The sequence below is a fragment of the Petromyzon marinus genome, unplaced genomic scaffold (genome assembly GCF_048934315.1).
Source record: "Petromyzon marinus isolate PM22_M1 ecotype Great Lakes invasive population unplaced genomic scaffold, UKy_Petmar_22M1.pri1.0 PM_G_Scaffold_47, whole genome shotgun sequence".
NCBI lineage: Eukaryota > Metazoa > Chordata > Hyperoartia > Petromyzontiformes > Petromyzontidae > Petromyzon > Petromyzon marinus.
Window position 1 is genome coordinate 1,078,465 of NW_027422999.1, and position 22,800 is coordinate 1,101,264.

Below are 22,800 nucleotides of genomic sequence, written 5' to 3' on the forward strand. Positions count from 1 at the left end.
GTAGTGTATATTACATTGTAGTGTATAGTAGTGCATAGTGTATAGTAGCGTATAGTACTGTAGTTTTTAGTAGTGTAGGGTATAGTGTAGTGTATAGTAGTGTATAGTAATGTAGTGTATAGTTGTGTATAGTAGTGTACAGTGTATTGTATAGTGTACAGTGTATAATAGTGTACAGTGTATAGTATAGTGTACAGTGCATAGTAGTACACAGAGCACCGGTGAGCCCCCCCTAAAAGCGACTCACCAGAATGTTCCTGTGAGCTCCAGCAGCGGCCAGAGACAACCTGGAGTCACCGGCACTCATCACGGCAGCGGCCAGAGACAACCTGGAGTCACCGGCACTCATCACGGCAGCTGTGGAGACAGCAGGAAGACAGCGACACTCGTCATGGCAGCTGTGGAGACAGCAGGAAGACAGCGACACTCGTCACGGCAGCTGCGGAGACAGCAGGAAGACAGCAACACTCATCACGGCAGCTGTGGAGACAGCAGGAAGACAGCGACACTCATCACGGCAGCTGTGGAGACAGCAGGAAGACAGCGACACTCGTCACGGCAGCTGTGGAGACAGCGACGTGGTGGGGGGGGGGGGTGAGTAACGCTCAGCCGCCGGGCACGGCTGACGACCACCTCGTGGGGACCGCCTGTGTGGTGAGTCTATGGGTCTCTGTGTGAGTCTGTGGGTCTCTGTGTGAGTCTGTGGGTCTCTGTGTGAGTCTGTGGGCCTATGGGTATCTGTGTGAGTCTTTGGGCCTCTGTCAGAGTAAATTGGTATCTGTGTGAGTCTATGGGTATCTGTGTGAGTCTGTGGGCCTCTGTCAGAGTAAATTGGTATCTGTGTGAGTCTATCAGTCTATGGGTCTCTGTGTGAGTCTGTGGGTCTCTGTCAGAGTAAACTGGTCTCTGTGTGGGTCTATGGGTCTCTGTGTGAATCTGTGGGCCTCTGTCAGAGTAAATTGGTATTTGTGTGAGTCTATGGGTCTCTGTGTGAGTCTGTGGGCCTCTGTCAGAGTAAATTGGTATCTGTGTGAGTCTATCAGTCTATGGGTCTCTGTGTGAGTCTGTGGGTCTCTGTCAGAGTAAATTTGTCTCTGTGTGAGTCTATGGGTCTCTGTGTGAGTCTGTGAGTCTCTATCAGAGTAAATTGGTCTATGTGTGAGTATATGGGTCTATGTGTGAGTCTGTGGGTCTCTGTCAGAGTAAATTGGTCTCTGTGCGAGTCTATGGGTCTATGTGTGAGTCTGTAGGTCTCTGTCAGAGTAAATTGGTCTGTAGTGATAGCAAGTACCGCCACAGTCAGTATGCACTGCTGTAGTGATAGCAGTTACCACCACAGTAAGTATGCACTGCTGTAGTGAGAGCAGGATCCACCACAGTCGGTATGCACTGCTGTAGTAATAGTAAATAATGCTATCGAGTTGGTACATACCGCTATATAGAGTTAGTAGATACTAAAACAGTCAGACTATACCACTACAGTCAGCAAATACTGCTACAGTCAGCAGATACAACTACGGTCAGTAGCTACTAGAGTCAGTAGGCACTACTATAGAGTGAGTAGATACTGATATAGAGTTAGTAGTTACTACTATAGTCAGTGAATACTCCTATAGAGTCAGCAGATACTACTATACAGTTAGTCGTTACTACTATAGAGTCGGTAGACACTACTGTAGGGCCAGTAAATACTACTACGGTCAGTAGTTACTACAGTCAGTAAATACTACTAAACAGTCAGTAGCTACTACTGGCTCAGTAGATACTACTGTACAGTCAGTAGATACAACTACAGGGTCAAGAGATACTACTTATTCTGTTGTATGTAGGCTGTGTAGGTATATCCAGGACTAGCTGTTACTACCCAGCTTCGCCCGGGACTTGGATTCACCACACCCGGCCGCCTTTGTCTCCCCAGTGGCGATGTTCACACACCACAGCAGTTACTCGTTAGAGGCTGAGTCGACCTAGGGGAGGCCCAAGACCGGTTCAAATAATTGTCACCGGTGGTGGCCGTGAGCGGGAATCGAACTCGGGTCGCCAGGTTCGTAGTGTAGCGTAGCGCTAACCGCTAAACTACAATGCGTTAGGCTTACACACACACACAGACACACAGACACACACAGACGCACACACACAGACACACAGACACACACACACAGACAACGCTAACCGCTACACTACAATGCGTGACGCTTACACATACGAGGGTCACGTGACAGATCTGACGTCACAGCTCACTTGCCGTGCAAAAAAATCTATACATTATTGAGCTCCCCCCCCCTAAAACAACACAAAAGTGTATTTGTATAATGTTTGCACGGTGTAAAGTCTGGAAAGTAACTGAAGGCCGTCAATGTGTGTGTACACTGTGTGTGTACACTGTGTGTGTACATTGTGTACATTGTGTGTGTACACTGTGTGTGTGTACATTGTGTGTGTGTACACTGTGTACAGACACTGTGTGTGTACACTATGTGTATACACTGTGTGTGTACAGTGTGTGTACACTGTGTGTGTGTACACTGCGTATGTGTACACTGTGTGTGTGTGTACAGTGTGTGTACACTGTGTGTGTGTACACTGCGTATGTGTACAGTGTGTGTGTACAGTGTGTGTACAATGTGTGTGTGTACATTGTGTGTACATTGTGTGTGTACACTGTGTGTGTGTACACTGTGTGTGTGTACACTGTATACAGTGTGTGTGTACACTGTGTATACTCTGTGTGCCACTGTGTGTACACTGTGTGTGTGTATACATACACTGTGTGTACCCTGTGTGTGTACACTGGGTGTATACACTGTATGTACACCGTGTGTACACTGTGTGTGTACACTGTGTATACCCTGTGTGTGTGTGTACACTGTGTGTGTACACTGTGTATACACTGTGTGTGTACACTGTGTGTGTGTACATTGTGTGTGTATACACTGTGTGTGCACACTGTGTATGTACACTTTGTGTGTGTACACTGTGTGTGTACACTGTTTGTATACACTGTGTGTGTGTACACTGTGTGTATACACTGTGTCACTGTGTGTCGCTGTGTGTCACTGTGTCACTGTGTGTCACTGTGCTTGGCACAAGCGTCGTGGTGACGTCACCGCCACTTAGCAAATGGCGGTTGTTGTTGTGTCACTGTGTCACTGTGTGTCATTGTGTGTGTACACTGTCACTGTGTGTGCATCACTGTGTCACTGTGTGTACACTGTGTGCACTGTGTCACTGTGTGCGTGTAGACTGTGTGTGTACACTGTGTGTGTGTACACTGTGTTCGCATTGAACCGAACCCCCGGCAAGGCCGTCTACTTAATGACGAGAGAAAATTCACACGAAATGTCCTTTTCAATGAAGTCTTCCAGATGTAAATTGATACAAGCTTTTAATGAAGAAATAAAAATTATCTAATTCAAAACACAACACAATTCAAAGATGTTTCATTTTAAAACTTCAAAACGGAGCACTGGGTGCTTGCGTGAAAGCGTCCTTCGTGTGCAAATGTTGTGACTTTCCTGGCATGAAGGCCGTCAATGTGTTGGTCCCTTATTGGTGCACAGCGTCTCAACAACAGCAATGGGGTTTGCTTCAAGCGATAGGTACGAACATCCAGACGTTAATCAGCAAGGAGCATTTCTAGTCCCAGTTAGACAAAATCTACGTCAACACGTAAGACAAAACTACAATTCGTGTTGTAGAGAATGTACCTCCTCCTATACGTGTAACTTTCAAGTGGTATGCCTTGTAACTGATGAATGATCCGAGCGTGCTACCTATTTCAAAGACAATGAGTTGCTCCAGAGGCAGATGCTTCGTGAAACACAAAAGTACCCTTTGACCTGTATCACAAGAACAACGGGTCTCACCCGAGTTCTCTGTACAGGTTACTTCCAAAACACACACACACTTTGTCCTAACATCACTTATTCAATGTTTGACCCTCAGACAAAATGGTTCATGCACGCGCACAATCAGACAAGTATTCATTCTAAATCATTGACGGGCATATTAACAAAATTGAATTTCTGCAGTGAAATTGACTGCATCACGTTACATCATATTAACAAGAAGTTATTTTACAAATACGCACCGTCTGCTTAACAGTGAATGTACACCGTACTATTGTTGTGTCATTCAAAACGAGTAGGCCGTTGCATGCTGGCGTCTGGGTCAAAATGTAGCAAATTCTACACATTACGCTACAAATAATAGATCACGGCGTTTAGATCGCAACACAAGCAATCGTCATCAGGTGGGACAAGCACAGCAGCAATAAGAAGAAACTGCTGGAGTAGGCGCCTACTACTTCAGCAGTTTCTCTTGCTGTGGTTGTCCCACCTGATGACGATTGCTTGTGTTGTGATCTAAACGCCGTGATCTGTTATGTTCCTACCCACGTGGTGACTTTACCAAAATAACTCAAGGGTGTGGATTCCTGCAGTCACGACAGCTTCGAATCAAAATTGCCTACAAACTACACAACTGAGATGACGCATCAATCATCGCCCCCTACTGACAGGCTCTTGTCCACATGCAGGCCGGTGCAGGGCCACCACCTTGTGCCACACGGGCAGCTGCTACTTGGGGATGCTCTTCGAGTGTTTCAGACGAGGTACGACACAAAACTCCGAGTTGCTGAGGCGATTAAGCAAGCACCGTGTAAATGCAATTATTATAACATAGTGAATGATTGGGAGCTTATTGTCTCTCGCTCCTGGTTAAAGATCTACCCAACCCACAGGTCCACAAAGACTGGCCGCCCTTACTCTGCAGGTTGAACCTAGCAACTGAGTGTCCAACTTCACGTTCTTGTCATTGAAGGCCTGTGACAAAGGTGCATCTATTGTAGCGACATCGTCTCTGGCTTACACATCTACCGGGTCTCCACTTGACTTTGTATTGTCTAGGAGGAAGTCCACCCACACCTCCACTTCCACAAACTGCTGGGAGTTGCCTCGCTCTGCCTCAGTCAGAATTCTCCTCCTGCTTCACGTTGCCTCCATCGATATGAAGGTCCCATTTTGGAGTTGAATCTTCATCTTCACATTTTACCTTCACTTCTTCCCTCTTCACCATCACTTCTTCACATTTCACTTTCACTTCTTCGCTCACCACTTCTTCCCTCTTCACCATCACTTCTTCATATTTCACCTCAATAACTTTAAAAGTGTCCAAGCTGGGATTTTCTTCCGGTTCGTGTTTCATGAGGGATGGGCTCATGGTGGCACTTTGACCTTCACAAGCTGATTTCAGACTGCACTCCTTGTGGATCTTCTGATGCTTCTGTGTTCTCTGGTGTTTTACAAGATCAGATGACTGTGCAAACGCCTGCACGCACACACTGCACTTGAAGGGTTTCTCTCTCGTATGTGTTCTCTGGTGTACTTCAAGATTTGATGAATGTGCAAATGCCTTCCCGCACACACTGCACTTGAAGGGTTTCTCTCCTGCGTGCGTTCTCTGGTGTGTTTTAAGAGCAGATAACTGTGAAAATGCCTTCACACACACACTGCACTTGAAGGGTTTCTCTCCCGTGTGTGTTCTCTGGTGTTTTAATATATGAATCTGGAAATGCATTCCCACACACACTGCACTTGAAGGGTTTCTCTCCCGTGTGTGTTCTGTGGTGTTTTTTAAGAGCAGATGAATTTGAAAATGTCTTCCCACACACACTGCACCTGAAGGGTTTCTCTCCCATGTGTGTTCTCTGGTGTTTTTTAAGAGTAGATGAATCTGAAAATGTCTTCCCACACACACTGCACCTGAAGGGTTTCTCTCCCGTGTGTGTTCTCTGGTGTTTTTTAAGAGTAGATGAATCTGAAAATGTCTTCCCACACACACTGCACCTGAAGGGTTTCTCTCCCGTGTGTGTTCTCTGGTGTGATTTAAGAGCAGATGACTGTGAAAATGCCTTCACACACACAGTGCACTTGAAGGGTTTCTCTCCCGTGTGTGTTCTCTGGTGCCTTTGAAGATTAAATGAATCTGGAAATGCCTTCCCACACACACTGCACCTGAAGGGTTTATCTCCCGTGTGTGTTCTCTGGTGTGTTTTAAGAGCAGATGACCGTGAAAATGCCATCCCACACACACTGCACTTGAAGGATTTCTCTCCCGTGTGTGTTCTCTGGTGTGTTTTAATAGCAGATGACTGTGAAAATGTCATCCCGCACACACTGCACTTGAAAGGTTTCTCTCCCGTGTGTGTTCTCTGGTGTTTTTTAAGAGCAGATGAATCTGAAAATGTCTTCCCACACACACTGCACTTGAAGAGTTTCTCTCCCGTGTGTGTTCTCTGGTGTGTTTTAAGAGCAGATGACTGTGAAAATGCCTTCCCACACACAGTGCACTTGAAGGGTTTCTCTCCTGTGTGTGTTCTCTGGTGGGTCTGAAGAACTGATGGCCGTGCAAATGCCTTCCCACACACACTGCACTTGAAGGGTTTCTCTCCCGTGTGTGTTCTCTGGTGTACTTGAAGATGTGATGAATGTGCAAAGGCCTTCCCGCACAGAGTACACCTGAAGGGTTTCTCTCCCGTGTGTGTTCTCTGGTGTCTTTTAACAACAGATGCCTGTGAAAATGCCTTCCCACACACAGTGCACTTGAAGGGTTTCTCTCCTGTGTGTGTTCTCTGGTGGGTCTGAAGAACAGATGGCCAAGTAAATGCCTTCCCACACACAGTGCACTTGAAGGGTTTCTCTCCTGTGTGAGTTCTCTGGTGCCGTGTCAAATTTCCAGTCCGATCCGTGCTGTATGCACACTGGTCGCATTGTTGACTTGTCCTAGCGAGCTGCGCTGACTGCATTTGCTCCATCAGACCAATTCTGCGGAGGAAGCGTCAGAGGAAGCGTCAGCTGAAGACAGAAAAAAATAATATCCACACCATCTACACGACAGTATCGAGGCACAGAGGAATGCATATATAGTCACATGTGACTTACACGTCTATATTCATATATTCAGGATGTAGTAAAAAGTTTCCCAAATTCATCACACGGGCTGTTATGGCACACAATGAGAGGGCAAATGGTTATAAACATGCCTGGAAGCCCTCGTATCTTCAAAATGAATGTTCACCCAAAACTCCGAGCACACAATTTCAGCTGTCTGGCTACAAAAGGAATATTTATGAGAGCTAAATTCAGCTGACATAGCAAAGGGTGTTGAAAACAATACTATTTGTGTTAGGCAGAAATGCATAAATTAATGTTCAATCGCAACTTAGAGGTGTGAATCCAGGCTCAGATGTCCTTGAATGCTGGGATGAACAGTTCCGACTTCAGCTGAATGTGTGTGCTGTGTTCACCTCCTGTTTCCATTCTTATAGAGAGTTCCAGAGGAAAACAAAAATAAACTATTGCTATGATATAACCTCCGTGTTCAACAGAGTTAATAGACGTTACTGCAAACACAAACTGTACACTGTCACTGGGTAAACAGGCGGTGGTGTGTCTAGAATCACGCCTGGCCACCATCTGCTTGGCATGAATGCTTCCTCACTCCACCAAGTAATTAATCGAGGATCAACGTGGTGAGATGTTAACTACCTCACCTGGTATACAGGAAGTCGTGGGTTCGATCCCGACCCTGACGCCTGCTGTATATTTGGAGTTTGCGCGTCTCTCCGTTTAGCGTCTTTGACCGATAGACATTGACACACGTATTCTTGTTGATTTCGGTAAAGTTACGTAGATAGAAAATAACAATAACAGATAATACAATTACATTAAATAAAGACAACTTGTGTTGCGATCAAAACGACGGGAGTTTTTTGCTTTATTTACAATTTTATTTAATTCATTTGTATTATGTTATTTTTATTTTATTTTCTATCTACGTGACTTTACCGAAAGAACCAAGAATATTAATTCCTGCAGTCACCAAAGTTTTAAGTCAAAACATTCACACACATTGACAAAGCCTCACCTTGTGTTGTTGTGGGCAGGTTGCTTCTGATAACAAGAGCGGTATAGCAGTTCAAGCGGACTTGGCCTGGTGAAAAAGAAAATAAAAACTGCGTGAATATTGACAATAAAACAAAGTTACAAAGTGGCGAGCCGGGTGAAGACAAATTAAACTTAAGCGAGATAATTAAAGTGAACGCAATCAGGCGAGGGCAGGAGGCAAGGCCCCGCGTGGCTAGGCCCCGCGTTGTAAAGTTCCAACCTGGACATCGATCCCCATGCTCGCTGCTACTCAACTGACATCCCTACGAGAGAGAGAGGCTCTACCTTGGTAAACAACAACAACCACCACCACCACAACAACCACAATCGCAATGAGAATTTCTCACCTCGGATTTCAGTGCAGGAAGCGATAGCTGCCTGTTACCTCGTGACGTCACGCGGTAGCAGGTGACATGACGTCACTTCTGGGAAACGGGACACGCTCCTCCCACAATGAGCTTCTCCGTAAATAAATAAATTAGAGCATGAATAAATTATGTTAATGTGCAATTCGATATATAGGTGCTGAACCCGTCGCAATAAACTCGCGACGGCTTTAAAACATTATGTTAATGAGCCGCCAGTCACTGGGCGTAGCTTTGCCCAAATAAGGATTGGCACTGGAACGATAACGGCAGTGACCCAAGCGGAGGTGACGTCTCGCTCAAGAGCGGGGTGGAATACCTTGAAGACATGACGTCACTATCGAGGTACACCTCCCCCTGGCGTTTCACGCCGATGAAGTAATGCATAGTGGTGACGTCACAGAGCGGGATTGGAGTTTAAGTTGATTTAGATTCATTTTCATTGCTCCCTCCCTTGGGTGCGTGGGCTCAGCTACAACAACAACGTGGACATTATTGTGTGTACACTGTGTGTGTACACAGTGTGTATGTGTACACTATGTGTGTGTGTGTGTACACTGTGTGTGTGTACACTGTGTGTGTGTACACTGTGTATACTGTGTGTGTGTACACTGTGTGTGTGTACACAGTGTGTGTACACTGTGTGTGTGTGTGTACACTGTGTGTGTGTACACTGTGTGTACACTGTATGTGTGTGTACACTGTGTGTGTGTGTACACTGTGTGTGTACACTGTGTGTACACTGTGTGTACACTGTGTGTGTGTACACTTTGTGTGTACACGTACACTGTGTGTGTGTACACTGTGTCTGTGTGTGTACACTGTGTGTGTGTACACTGTGTGTATACTCTGTGTGTGTGTACACAGTGTGTGTACACTGTGTATGTATACTCTGTGTGTGTACACTGTGTGTGTACACTGTGTTTACACTGTGTGTGTGTGTACACTCTGTGTGTGTTTATACTGTGTGTTTACACTGTGCGTGTACACTGTGTGTGTGTACACTGTGTGTGTACACTCTATGTGTGTTTACACTGTGTGTGTGTACACTGTCTGTGTACAGTGTGTGTGTGTACCCTGTGTGTGTACACTGTGTCTGTGTACACTGTGTGTGTGTACACTGTGTGTGTACAGTGTGTGTGTGTACACTGTGTGTGTGTACACTGTGTGTATGTGTGTACACTGTGTGTGTACACTGTGTGTGTACACTCTGTGTGTGTACAATCTGTGTGTGTGTACACTGTGTGTGTTTACACTGTGTGTGTGTACAATGTGTGTGTGTGTGTACACTGTGTGTGTTTACACTGTGTCTGTGTGTGTGTACACACACAGACACAGTGTGTCTGTGTGTGTACACACAGACACAACCTCTACCGTCAGCAGTGGATGGGTGTAGCGAGGTGCAATGCCCGCCCCCATCTCTGTGATTAAAACACACAAACACCACTAGCCTATAATAATAAAGTGACCAAAAAGGACAAAGAGTACGTTTGACCTGTCAACTGATATAAATTCCACATTTATATGGCGTAGCCCAGTCTCTCCATTGGATGACTCCTGTTAACCTCACACAGAGTAGTACTCAATTTATTGAGCTCTGATGCCCAAACTGTATTTTGAAATTGCAACCTTTAACACTGCGAGACAAACGTTTTAACCACATCACTTTCCAGCCAGATATCTCTGCCCAAGTTGGAGCACTCTACCAATGAATCCAGTCATCTGAAATTAACATTATTGTAACATGCATTCGGAATTCCTTTGGTCGCCCAAATGAGCCTCCGCACCTTGGCATGGATAGCGAGTCCTGCACTCACGTCAGAAGCAATAACGTCCAGCTATTTTATTTCAGCATGGCAGATTTTAAGCCATGTTGACTTGGAATAAACCTCCCCAGGTACTTGGTCCGATTGAAACTGTAAAAATAAAATAGTACCCTTAGGGGTTAGCCTGAATTGAACCCATGAGATCGGATCCAAGCGTAATGCATCAAAGCAGCACTCCCATCTCACTGGGTTTGTACAAAATATCTGTGCTATACACCATACTACTTTACAGTAATATACTACTATACTTTAGCTGGAATGTAGCATGTTTATGATAGAGTGGATTATTTGTAAATTTTGATTGAAAATCCGAAGTGTCTTCAGTTATAAGACTCCGTCATTCTTCAAGCTGCATACCAATGTTGAACAAACATTTACATTGCTTAAGGACATTTGCAGATGATACATTATTAATGTTTGAGACAGAGGGACATGCCAATGCACGTGAATGTTTTTCAATAAAACATATCAAAACTATACAGTTGCAATGATATTAAAATTAAATCCAAGCAACATTACCATTTTCCCTGCTCCTTGAGTTTGTGCTCAATACTTTGACGTGTACAGGGCCATGGCGGTGTGGGGGCCGACGTCCACCCCACCGCCCTCGCTGGGCAGGTGGGGCGCGATGTCCGCCCCTTCCGCCGCCTCCTCCACCGCGTCGGTCGGCTCCCGCCGGGCCCCCGCCGACCGAGCGATCGGGGCCCCCCGCGCTAGCGCCCTCTCCGAGGGACAGACTCGTGCTGCTGGCTCACGGCCGCACGGAGTAAACCCACGCACCCCCACGCGCATCGCGGCTATCGCTAACGCAGCGGACAGCGGCACGCTAGCGCCTGCACCGGCGAGTGATTACCTCAAACGAGCATCCGCGCGCACCGCAGCCGTCGTTAACACGGGGCCCGAACGGTCTCGCACCTGCGGGCGATTATCTCAACGCGCGTCCGTGCACGCCGCGCGCCCACTACGGCTGAGGCTGACGCAGCACGCGGCGGCCCACTCGCGTCCACGCCGACGAGCGATGATCTCAACGCGCGAGCTCCGGCCGCGGCTCCGCCCTCGCTCTCGCCGCGCATCCGCCCACGGCGCCGCTCCGCACGGGAATCACACGCGCACCACACCGATGCTCTCTGCTAACTTTTATTCGTGGCGCAAACCCCGCACCGCCCGGAGGGAATATTCTACGAGCCGACCCTAGGTCTACCGCTACCCAAGTCCGCAAATGCTCGCAGGCCCCATCACGTACCTCGCGGCCGTGCTCACGGCGTCGCGCGGACGCCGTGAGAGTCGGAGGGACGAAGACGAAAGGGAACTTTGCCTATCGCCGCCTCGTAGCGGCGCTCGCCGGCGTCGCACGGATTCCGCGAGTGGCTCGAGAAGGCGGGGAGCGTCGCGTGCGACTCGTCGCCGCCGACCCGGCGAAACTTCGCGCGCCCAAACAATTTGAAGCCAACTCAGGGGCGCCGCAATGTGACTCGCTCTGCGAGGGTCGGCCATTCTCCTGGCACCGGGAAACCGCGGGACTTTCATCCCAGAGACCCTTCGGATGAAAACCCGTCGTGCCGGGCAATCCCCCGCCAGGACGCTACGTGCGCGCGCTGCAGGTGCGTGCTCGGTGTGGGGGGGCACGGGGGAGTCGAGGCGATGGCAGAGTTGCTCCGAGACCGTGGCACCACAGCGGATCGGGAATTGCGCTGAAATCCGGCTCACGCAAAAGCACAAAAGGGGCGACCCAACGGGGCCCCGAAATCAAATCGATTCGCCGAGTCGACAAATGTGCACATCGCCCCGGGGATGGCAACTGACAGTCGAGTACGGAAAATCGTGATGTGCACCGATTCTGTTTATGTGCGACACAACTTCACGCCACATGGTCCCACGGGGAAAGACGGTGGCATGAGTAAATACACAAACGAACCAGTAAACCATTGGTGATTGATCAAAGCTATGAAGGCGATGATCCAGAAAAATTATATTATGATGCTGTGGTAAAAGGTAATAAGTTACTCTAAAGTACATGGCCATGGAAACGTTGGTAATGATTAGGAAAAAGTCTGAAATATGTTGACGTGTAAATCAGCAAATCAAATTAAATCCACAGAGGAGGGAAAGAAGGATCCCAAGCATGCGACACTCAGAACCAAAAGTGGCAGAGACCCGGCCGAGAGAGTGGAGAGAGAGAGAGAGGAAGAGACTTTTCAGGACTTTATTTCCACTAAAAAAGTAACAAAAAAACATTACAGCAAAAAAACACCAAAATTGAAAATCAATAAAACATCAAACTCTTAACGGCGGTATGTGCATGAAATACAAATGGCACCGGGATAGAGGCTGTGGAAACGAGGTGGTGCACGGACATCTCCATGTGCAGCAAAGTTGTTCAAGGGTTTTTCAATTTTATAAAGATTCAAATGTTTTGACATCAGAATGCGATGTGAACAATATATATTTTTCTCCCCTACATTTTCAAAACGAAATGGCGTTGACATGTCAAACACCTGAATTCGTTTTTTCAAGGATTCTGTTGTCGTAGCTACGTATGCAGTCTGCAAGTTTTTTTTTATGTGGGCACGTGCAAATATTGTCTGGGTACATGAAAATATTCCTTTGAAAATGTGTCCTAGACTATATATATATTTGTAAGTTAATAAAAGTAGAATTGAAACATTAGCACAATGTAGATTTGTATATTGTAGGGTAGAAATATATTTATCATAGCGATGATCTAACATTGGTTTAATACAATTTATATTTTTACTTAGAATACTTTAGCCATGCAATAGACTAAATATAATGCTTGTGTTTTAAAAGAAAAAAATATATTTACTAGGATTAAAGTTGCGCGAAAGATTTTATAAAATCTGAGGCTTGGAGAATTGCATGCTGGGAATTAAATTGAGACAGAAAGGGGTTAATGCATGGCTTGCAGAGCAGTCGCACGTTACAGAGATCATTGACAAAACAGAATGCGATGTGAACAATATATATTTTTCTCTGCTACATTTTCAAAACGAAATGGCGTTGACATGTCAAACACCTGAATGAGTTTTTTTTCTTCAAGGATTCTGTTGTCGGTTTTCATTAAAGTGCAATGACAGGGTGACACCTGCTGACATCACAGGGTGACACCTGCTGACTTGACAGGGTGACACCTGCTGACATCACAGGGTAACACCTGCTGACATGACAGGGTGACACCTGCTGACATCACAGGGTGACACCTGCTGACATGACAGGGTGACACCTGCTGACATCACAGGGTGACACCTGCTGACATCATAGGGTGACACCTGCTGACATCACAGGGTAACACCTGCTGACATCACAGGGTGACACCTGCTGACATCACAGGGTGACACCTGCTGACATGACAGGGTGACACCTGCTGACATCACAGGGTAACACCTGCTGACATGACAGGGTGACACCTGCTGACATCACAGGGTGACACCTGCTGACATGACAGGGTGACACCTGCTGACATCACAGGGTGACACCTGCTGACATCACAGGGTGACACCTGCTGACATGACAGGGTGACACCTGCTGACATGACAGGGTGACACCTGCTGACATCACAGGGTGACACCTGCTGACATCACAGGGTGACACCTGCTGACATGACAGGGTGACACCTGCTGACATGACAGGGTGACACCTGCTGGCCTGGCAAGGGCTTCAAAGGTACGGCCACAGAGGTAACAACCAATCAGGGAAGGAGGCGCATCTGGGGCAAAGGCAACAGGTGGGGCTAGCCGAGTTACTCCGGTAACCTGCTCGAAAGGTTCCACGAGAGGGCGTGGCCGGAGGCGGGGCCTAGCCACGCCTCTGGCCACGCCCTCTCGTGTAACCTGCTCCAAGGTTCCACGAGAGGGCGTGGCCGGAGGCGGGGCCTAGCCACGCCTCTGGCCATGCCCTCTCGTGTAACCTGCTCCAAGGTTCCACGAGAGGGCGTGGCCAGAGGCGGGGCCTAGCCACGCCTCTGGCCACGCCCTCTCGTGTAACCTGCTCAAAGGTTCCACGAGAGGGCGTGGCCGGAGGCGGGGGATTCGCATTGCTGAGGATGTTGTAGGCGAGCTGACACGCCACCTCCCGTGCTCCCTCCTCGCTGGAGCTCAGAAATGCGGGGAAGATGCCGGCGCCTTCTCCCTTCCCGAGAATCGACACCTTATAGAGGAGGCCCGCGGGCATCCCGGGCCCCGAGTAAGCGTGCAGCTCGAATATTGGGTAGCTGATGCCGGCGGTCCGGCACAGCATCCGCAGCCGCCCCGCCCACGACAGCACGGCCGCCTCCGGCACCGCCTCGAGAGCCACGGGCATGGGCCGCAGGTGGCGAGGTACCCACCACAGGCACGTGCGTGCCCCCCAGCCCTCAAACAGGCTGTGTGCGGCTTTGCCGGTGCCCGTGCACTCCGGCTGCCGCAGGTCTGGCACCGCCGCCTCCATCTCCTCGTCTTCCGTTGCCGCGGCCGCAGCCACCGTGTCCCACTCCGGGATGGCCCAGCCCACCTTGATGGTCCGGCCCCATGGCCGGAAGTTGATTCGAAGGAGCTTCTTCCTGGCCATGGCGGCCGCGCGATGGCTCCCGTACTCGATGAACGCGTAGCCTCGGTTGAGGGTTTTGTCCCGGCGACAGACGCTCATCTTGACGTCCACCACGCCCTCTGTGGCACCGCTCATCGCCATCATCACCTCCGCTCGCTTCTTGTCCTCTGGCAGCCCCCCAATGAAGAGGCGGCGATTGTCCACGCTGAAGCAGACTCCAATGCGGCGTCCGGGACGGATCTCGAATTTGTCGAGTTTCTTGACGGCATCCGTGGCTTGGGCGAGCGTCACGTAGGTAGCGAACGCATAGCCGCGGGTCTCTCCGCTATGCTCCATCATGAGGCGGAGCTGGTAGAGCTTCCCCACCGTCTCCAGCACGGGCACCAGCTCGTCCTCGTAGAGGTCGCGCGGGATCCTCACCAGAAACACCTCGCAGCCACGGGCGGGAGGGGGCCCCTGCCAGTCGGGCGGCGGTCCGAACTTCCTCTGTCCGTTCTCCTGGACGATGTTGTACCCCGTGCTCAACATGAGGTCCAGCAAGACCTTCATACAGGCCATGCCCAGCACCGGTGGTTTGGCTACTACGGTGGTGCTGGGGCAGCGGCTTGGGGCCCGGTGGAGCCCTTGACACTCCGCGCGGTCGCCTCGTGCCGACAAAGCCACGGGGGGAATCAACTCCTGAAGAGCCAAATCCCCGGCAGGAACTCGCTCGGCCCAAACCTACAGGCCAGCAGTGAAGAGAGAAAGAGAGAGAAAATGGAGACAGATGGAGAAAGAGAGACGCGTTTGTTCGGTCCATGGGCCTAAATGTGACATTAGCGTAGCCTGTGCAGTATGAATACAGCGCTTTTGTCAATCCACTGCTGGATGAAGCCCTCCCCCACATTGCGCAGAGGAAACAAGAAACACAAACTCACACGGTTCCCGGCATGCGTTTGTTTGTCCTCGGAAATGTTCACCGAGCGATGATTTTGTGTTTCGAGCAGCGCTCACGAGGCGGCGTTTGACTTCGCGCGGTGAACTTCGCCCGTGATGACGTCACTGGGCACGACAGGAGAGGTCGGCGCTGACTTTTAGCGCCGTTTTTTTTCTCCCCATCCAATAGTCCATGAGACGCTTCAAAATGAGACCGTTTTTCCGGTATCAAAGTATGACAAAATAAGAATAGATTTGATCCTTTTTTGGCAATAAAACGGGTGTTTACATGTTCAAACACCAAACAGAAACCTTTTTCAATGAATCTTAAGATCTGTTTTATTGCCAGAAAGGATACAACCTATTCTTATTTTTTCATAGCCCATGAGATGTCTCCTTTGTCGGTACCACGTGAGGTGGCCTAAATTGAGCAGTTTCAATTTCTCTACGTGGCCAGTGATAAACAAATGCAATGAGTGAGACTATCAAGTAATTTACTTTCATTTTCCATCCAAATAAATGGGTACGACTTAAGTTTTGCTACCTTAGGTGGTACCGAGTTCTGCTCTGGACCATGAGTGGGCCGTTTAATCAATGTTGGCCAGTTTTCAACATTGTTAGGTCCCTAATAGCAACAGAGCTGTTGTGCTACAATTGTGTTCATATTGGATCATCTTTACAACAGAACAGACATGCAGACAGAGCTAATGCTTAATGCTTTCAACCCTCATTGTTGAAATGTGAGTTTACTTGCAAATGGATTCACAGTTCTAGATTTAAAGCTTTCGTGACTGCTAGGATCCATAATCTTTGGTTCTATTGGGTAAAGTCACGTAGGTAAAAAAATAAAATAACAAAAATCACGACGTTTCGGCCACAACACAAGCGGCCTTCATCAGGTGAAGGGACGAGACTGTCTGGAGGACAGCGCTGGAGTGAAAAAAGCCACGCTCAGATCACGACCTTTAAGCTGTGTGAGAAGAAACAAAGCGCCTTGACAAAGGAATCTGCATATAATTTAGCATTGAAATGGCTCATTGAAATAGCTAAGTTAAAGTATACACATCCGCTGAGACACCCCTTGACAAAGGAATTAGCATAGAATTTAGCATTGAAATAGATGAGTGATTAGCTTGTAACTGGTCACAGAAATAGCTATGTTAAAGTCAGAGCAAATACATTCACCGAGGCACCTAGTACAAATCAAACAGGAGAATTTAGCGAAACACAACCACGCTCAGACCGCGGGCCTTTAAACTGTGTGCGAGCAAACAAGGTGTCCTGACAAAGAAATTAGCATAAAAAATAGCATTTGATTGGCCGATTTCAGAAAAGAGGTGGTGTACGTGCCGGTGGACTTGCCGTTTGGCGCGGGGGGAAGTTTACCTATTGATGGTGTGAAAAGGGAATTTATAAGAGCTGCGAAAGTTTGGGGTACCACTACTTGAAAAATATACTGTACCATTGAAATTAGTTTAATGTTTAGTTCGATTTAGAACATCTTTCCAATGGTTGCTTAATTTGAAACCATCTTCTCGGTTGAAATTGTGTCTGTTTTTGTAGATCTGAATTGCATCGTGAACAAATCTCTGATAAAAACCCATGGGTTTGCAAAGAACCTTGGTATCGGAGAAAATTATATCGTGATCACCCACAGCGTTGTAACAGTGATCAGCCACGGCAGAAGAATTCGTTTTGCCGTATTTCAAATCTGATTTGTGCTCGGGAATTCGGTCAGAAACATGTCGCTTTGTCTCCCCGATATAGCAATCACCGCAGGTACAACTCAATTTGTAAACCCCGGGGTACTGTAAGTCAGGAATGACATCCTTCATTTTGTGTACTGTATTGAACCGGACCTGGATCTTGTGTTTGTTTAGAATTTTGGAAATCTTTTTAGTAACGCCTGCTATATATGGTAGTGTGATGGTTTTGACCAGAGTATCAAGTGGTTGTTTCTGTATGGAGGGAGAAACAGCTTGGCGGATGGTACGGTCAGAGTAACCATTCCTTTTGAGGGCCAGGTGTACATGTTTTAATTCACTGGTCAGGTGGTGTTGGTCCGAAATGCAATGAGGCCTATGGTATAAAGTTTTGATGAGAGAATTCTTTTGGGCTGGGTGGTGGTGGGAATCAGGTTTCAAGTAGGAATCTGTGTGGGTGGGTTTCCTGTAGACAGAATGCCCCAATGAGCCATCAGGTCTCCTCTCAAACAGAACATCACTCAGCTATTTCAATGCTAAATTCTATGCTAATTCCTTTGTCAAGGGGTGCCTCTGCAGATGTGTATACTTTAACTTAGCTATTTCAATGAGCCATTTCAATGCTAAATTATATGCTAATTCCTTTATCAAGGCGCGTGGTCTTTTTCTTCTCACACAGCTTAAAGGTCGTGATCTAAGCGTGGCTTCTTCCACTCCAGCCCTGTCCTCCAGACAGTCTCGTCCCTTCACCTGATGAAGGCTGCTTGTGTTGTGGCCGAAACGTCGTGATTTTTTGTTATTTTATTTTCACCTACGTGACTTTACCCAAAAGAACCAAAGAGTATAGATACTGGAGCTATATTCACTTCTTACATCTAGATTAAAAACTTAACTTGGTTAGAAGTGCTCTGTGTGTGTGTTAGTTAGTTAGTTGTTATCATCCTTGCCCCAACCCGCACCTCCGGTTAACATGGTTGGCTACGTATTGTGCGAAAGAAGTTCGCCCATACACACAAAACAAATACGACTGCGTTCACAAGTACACAGTGACGGGAAACAATAAAGTAATAAAATATATAATGTTTTATATATTTGTATGATTTTATTGTTTCCCTTTAACGTGACTTTACGGAGAGAGCTAATAATATGAATTACTGCTCACGAAAGCTTTAAATAAAAAAAAGTACACAGTGCTTCTTCCATTTGCTGGAAGATTAGCAGGACATGATTTCTGGGCTATTTGACCAATGTTAATATATAACTCAGTATTGGTAAACAATGTTAATATATAACTCAGTATTGGTAAACAATGTTAATAGATAACTCAGTAGTGGTAAACAATGTTAATATATAACTCAGTATTGGTAAACAATGTTAATATATAACTCAGCATTGGTAAACAATGTTAATATATAACTCAGTATTGGTAAACAATGATAATATATAACTCAGTATTGGTAAACAATGTTAATAAATAACTCAGTATTGGTAAACGATGATAATATATAACTCAGTATTGGTAAACAATGTTAATAGATAACTCAGTATTGGTAAACAATGTTAATATATAACTCAGTATTGGTAAACAATGTTAATATATAACTCAGTATTGGTAAACAATGTTAATATATAACTCAGTATTGGTAAACAATGTTAATATATAACTCAGTATTGGTAAACAATGTTAATATATAACTCAGTATTGGTAAACAATGTTAATATATACCTCAGTATTGGTAAACAATGATAATATATAACTCAGTATTGGTAAACAATGTTAATATATAACTCAGCATTGGTAAACAATGTTAATATATAACTCAGTATTGGTAAACAATGTTAATATATACCTCAGTATTGGTAAACAATGTTAATATATAACTCAGTATTGGTAATCAATGTTAATATATTACTCAGTATTGGTAAACAATGTTAATATATAACTCAGTATTGGTAAACAATGTTAATATATACCTCAGTATTGGTAAACAATGTTAATATATAACTCAGCATTGGTAAACAATGTTAATATATAACTCAGTATTGGTAAACAATGTTAATATATACCTCAGTATTGGTAAACAATGTTAATATATAACTCAGTATTGGTAAACAATGTTAATATATAACTCAGTATTGGTAAACAATGTTAATATATACCTCAGTATTGGTAAACAATGTTAATATATAACTCAGTATTGGTAAACAATGTTAATATATAACTCAGTATTGGTAAACAATGGTAATATATTAACTCAGTATTGGTAAACAATGTTAATATATAACTCAGTATTGGTAAACAAGTAGCCCAGTTCTGTATTATTCTCGTGGCCACAGTATGACATTGAGACGCCTGGTCTACACACACACATATATAATCTGCTATTTTTATTCCCCGTTAACTCCACACGTGAACTATTTCTCCACCTTAATGATTTGCAACTCTGCTGTATAAACGGATCTCCACGTGTTGTAGGTGGAGGAGGGTCAGTGGGCTAGGAGCCAGGATTTTGACTTTGGGGGGGGGGGGTTGCTGACTTCAATATTCTGAGACATCTCAGTGTGTTGACGTTTTACAATGGGCCGCCACAAATGTATAAAACTAATTTTAATTGGATTTGAACGCGGAGTTTATTAATAGGTGACAGCACACGAGGTGACAACACACGTGGTGGTGACATCACACGTGGTGGTGACATCACACGTGGTGGTGACATCACACGTGGTGGTGACATCACACGTGGTGGTGACACCACACGTGGTGGTGACACCACACGTGGTGGTGACATCACACGTGGTGGTGACATCACACGTGGTGGTGACAACACACGTGGTGGTGACAACACACGTGGTGGTGACATCACACGTGGTGGTGACAACACACGTGGTGGTGACAACACACGTGGTGACATCACACGTGGTGACATCACACGTGGTAGTGACAACACACGTGGTGGTGACAACACACGTGGTGGTGACAACACACGTGGTGGTGACAACACACGTGGTGGTGACATCACACGTGGTGGTGACAACACACGTGGTGGTGACATCACACGAGGTGGTGACAGCACACGAGGTGATAACAACACACGTGGTGGTGACATCACACGAGGTGGTGACAACACACGTGGTGGTGACATCACACGTGGTGATGACATCACACGAGGTGGTGACAACACACGTGGTGGTGACAACACACGTGGTGGTGACATCACACGTGGTGGTGACATCACACGTGGTGGTGACATCACACGAGGTGACAACACACGTGGTGGTGACATCACACGTGGTGGTGACATCACACGTGGTGGTGACATCACACGTGGTGGTGACATCACACGTGGTGGTGACATCACACGAGGTGGTGACAACACACGTGGTGGTGACAACACACGTGGTGGTGACATCACACGTGGTGGTGACATCACACGTGGTGGTGACATCACACGTGGTGGTGACATCACACGTGGTGGTGACATCACACGTGGTGGTGACATCACACGAGGTGACATCACACGAGGTGGTGACATCACACGTGGTGACAACACACGTGGTGGTGACAGCCTGCAGGGAAGCACACGAGGTCCCCGACTTACGACGATCCCCGAATTACGACGATCCCCGACTTACGCTATTTCGATCTTACGATCTTACGATAAGACAAAATTGTTAAAATCTTTTAAATTTCGCGCGGCAGGCAAACGCAGCGGCGCGCGAGGTACGAATCTTGGCGAGTACAGTACAACATACGATACGTTACGTTCAATGCATGTTTAAAGTTGTTATAGCAATACAGTATTGTAATAAATACATACGGTATATAGTTTATACAGTACTACTGTAAATTATCTGTTTTTGCTAAATAATCACCATTCTGTAAGACTCCCGGCTAGGCTAAGGACGATATTTCCGAGTTCCGGTGTTGGTCGCTGTAACGCAACTCCGTCGTAAGTCGAGGACTACCCTGGAAACGCCTTACACACAATAACAACGTTTTATTATTAAACAACGCCTTCTTATTTTAAAGTGCGCTAAAATGTAAAGAAGAAGAAGAAGTCGAGTGGACAACGGGAAGTGATCACAAGCTTTAAACGCGACGTAAACACAGAGAAGTGAAGATTAATAACAATAACAACAATAATTAAATATTCTTAGTTTTTTCGGTAAAGTCACGTTGAAGAGAAACAACAAAATAACAAAATATATATAAAACAATAAAAAATTCTCACGACGTTTCGACCATAACTCAAACGGTCATCATCAGGTGTGTCGGTTTGCATAAATTTATTTTGAAAACGGCATATTTATTTATATATATAAAAATAACGTTTGCGTCACGCGCAACTATGGCAGTTTGCCAGGACTAGTCCATCTATTTTTTGAAAAGAGGAGGGGGGAGACAAAATTTGTTTTTATGTATGCTGTCTGAAAGGCACTGTAAGCGTGAACAATCAATCAAGAACTGAAATGATTTATCAAATCTTTCCAATGATTGCTAAGATAGAATCCATCTTCTCGGTTGAAATTGTCTCTGTGTTTGTATATGTGGATAGCCTCATGAACGAATCTCTCATGGAAGCCAGATGGCTTACAAAGAACCTCCGTCTTGGAAAAGTCAATGGCATGTGAGCCTACTGAATTAGAACAATGATCTGCTACGGCCGAGGTGTTGGTCCTACCGTGTTTAAGGTCTGCTTTATGTTCACGAATGCGGTCCGAGATATGGCGTTTGGTTTCTCCAATGTAACTACTACCACAGAGGCAACTTAGTTTGTAGACACCAGGGTATTGTATGTCCGGAATCACATCTTTTACAAACGGAACCAGATCACGGATTTTATGTAATGTGTTGAAACGGACCTGGATCTTGTGTTTATTCAAGATTTTGGAGATCTTTTTTGTGATCCCAGCAATGTAGGGTAAAGTGATGGTTTTGAAAGGCTCCTCAAGAGGGTTCTTCTTCATGGTTTGAGTGATAGCTTTGCGGATTGTATAGTCGGAGTAACCATTAGCCCTAAGAGCTTGGTGTACGTGCTTGAGTTCACTGCTTATGTGTTCCTGGTCGGATATGCATTGGGCTCTATGATACAGAGTCTTGATGAGAGAATTCTTCTGTGATGGATGGTGGTGGGAATCCGGTTTCAGATAAGCATCCGTATGGGTAGCTTTCCTGTAGACAGAGTGGCTCATTGAACCATCAGGTCTCTTTTTAATTAGGACATCCAAAAAAGGTATCTTGCCATCTATTTCGACTTCCATGGTAAATCTGATGGCTGGGTGTATGGAATTGATGTGGTCGAAGAATTTGTCTAGAGCAGGCCGGCCATGTGGCCAGATGACAAAAGTGTCATCCACGTACCTCTTCCATAAGGTTGGGCGCAGAGTGGCAGTCTGGATGGCGTCAGTCTCAAATTTCTCCATGAAAATGTTAGCTATAACTGGAGAAAGGGGGGAGCCCATTGGGGTGCCCTCAGTTTGTTTGTAGAAAGTTCCATTCCAA

At 46.2% G+C, this 22,800-nt stretch overlaps 3 protein-coding genes across 3 annotated transcripts in view; 1 reads left to right on the forward strand and 2 right to left on the reverse strand.

The window, feature by feature from the left end:
* LOC142917354 (uncharacterized) overlaps nucleotides 1-22,800 on the forward strand; it is a 661,949-nt gene that overhangs the window by 384,905 nt on the left and 254,244 nt on the right. The gene's annotated exons all lie outside the window — the stretch shown is intronic.
* Nucleotides 606-8,374, reverse strand: LOC142917343 (uncharacterized). The gene is made up of 4 exons (XM_076061977.1): nucleotides 8,294-8,374; nucleotides 7,927-7,992; nucleotides 6,183-6,824; nucleotides 606-633 (listed from the first exon to the last, which is right to left on the reverse strand). The coding sequence occupies exons 3-4, from the start codon at nucleotides 6,812-6,814 to the stop codon at nucleotides 606-608; spliced, it is 660 nt and encodes a 219-aa protein (XP_075918092.1). The 5' UTR covers nucleotides 6,815-6,824; nucleotides 7,927-7,992; nucleotides 8,294-8,374.
* Nucleotides 13,768-21,309, reverse strand: LOC142917338 (dead end protein homolog 1-like). The gene is made up of 2 exons (XM_076061974.1): nucleotides 21,171-21,309; nucleotides 13,768-15,399 (listed from the first exon to the last, which is right to left on the reverse strand). Exons 1-2 carry the CDS (start codon nucleotides 21,171-21,173, stop codon nucleotides 13,951-13,953), a joined length of 1,452 nt encoding a protein of 483 aa, XP_075918089.1. The 5' UTR covers nucleotides 21,174-21,309; the 3' UTR covers nucleotides 13,768-13,950.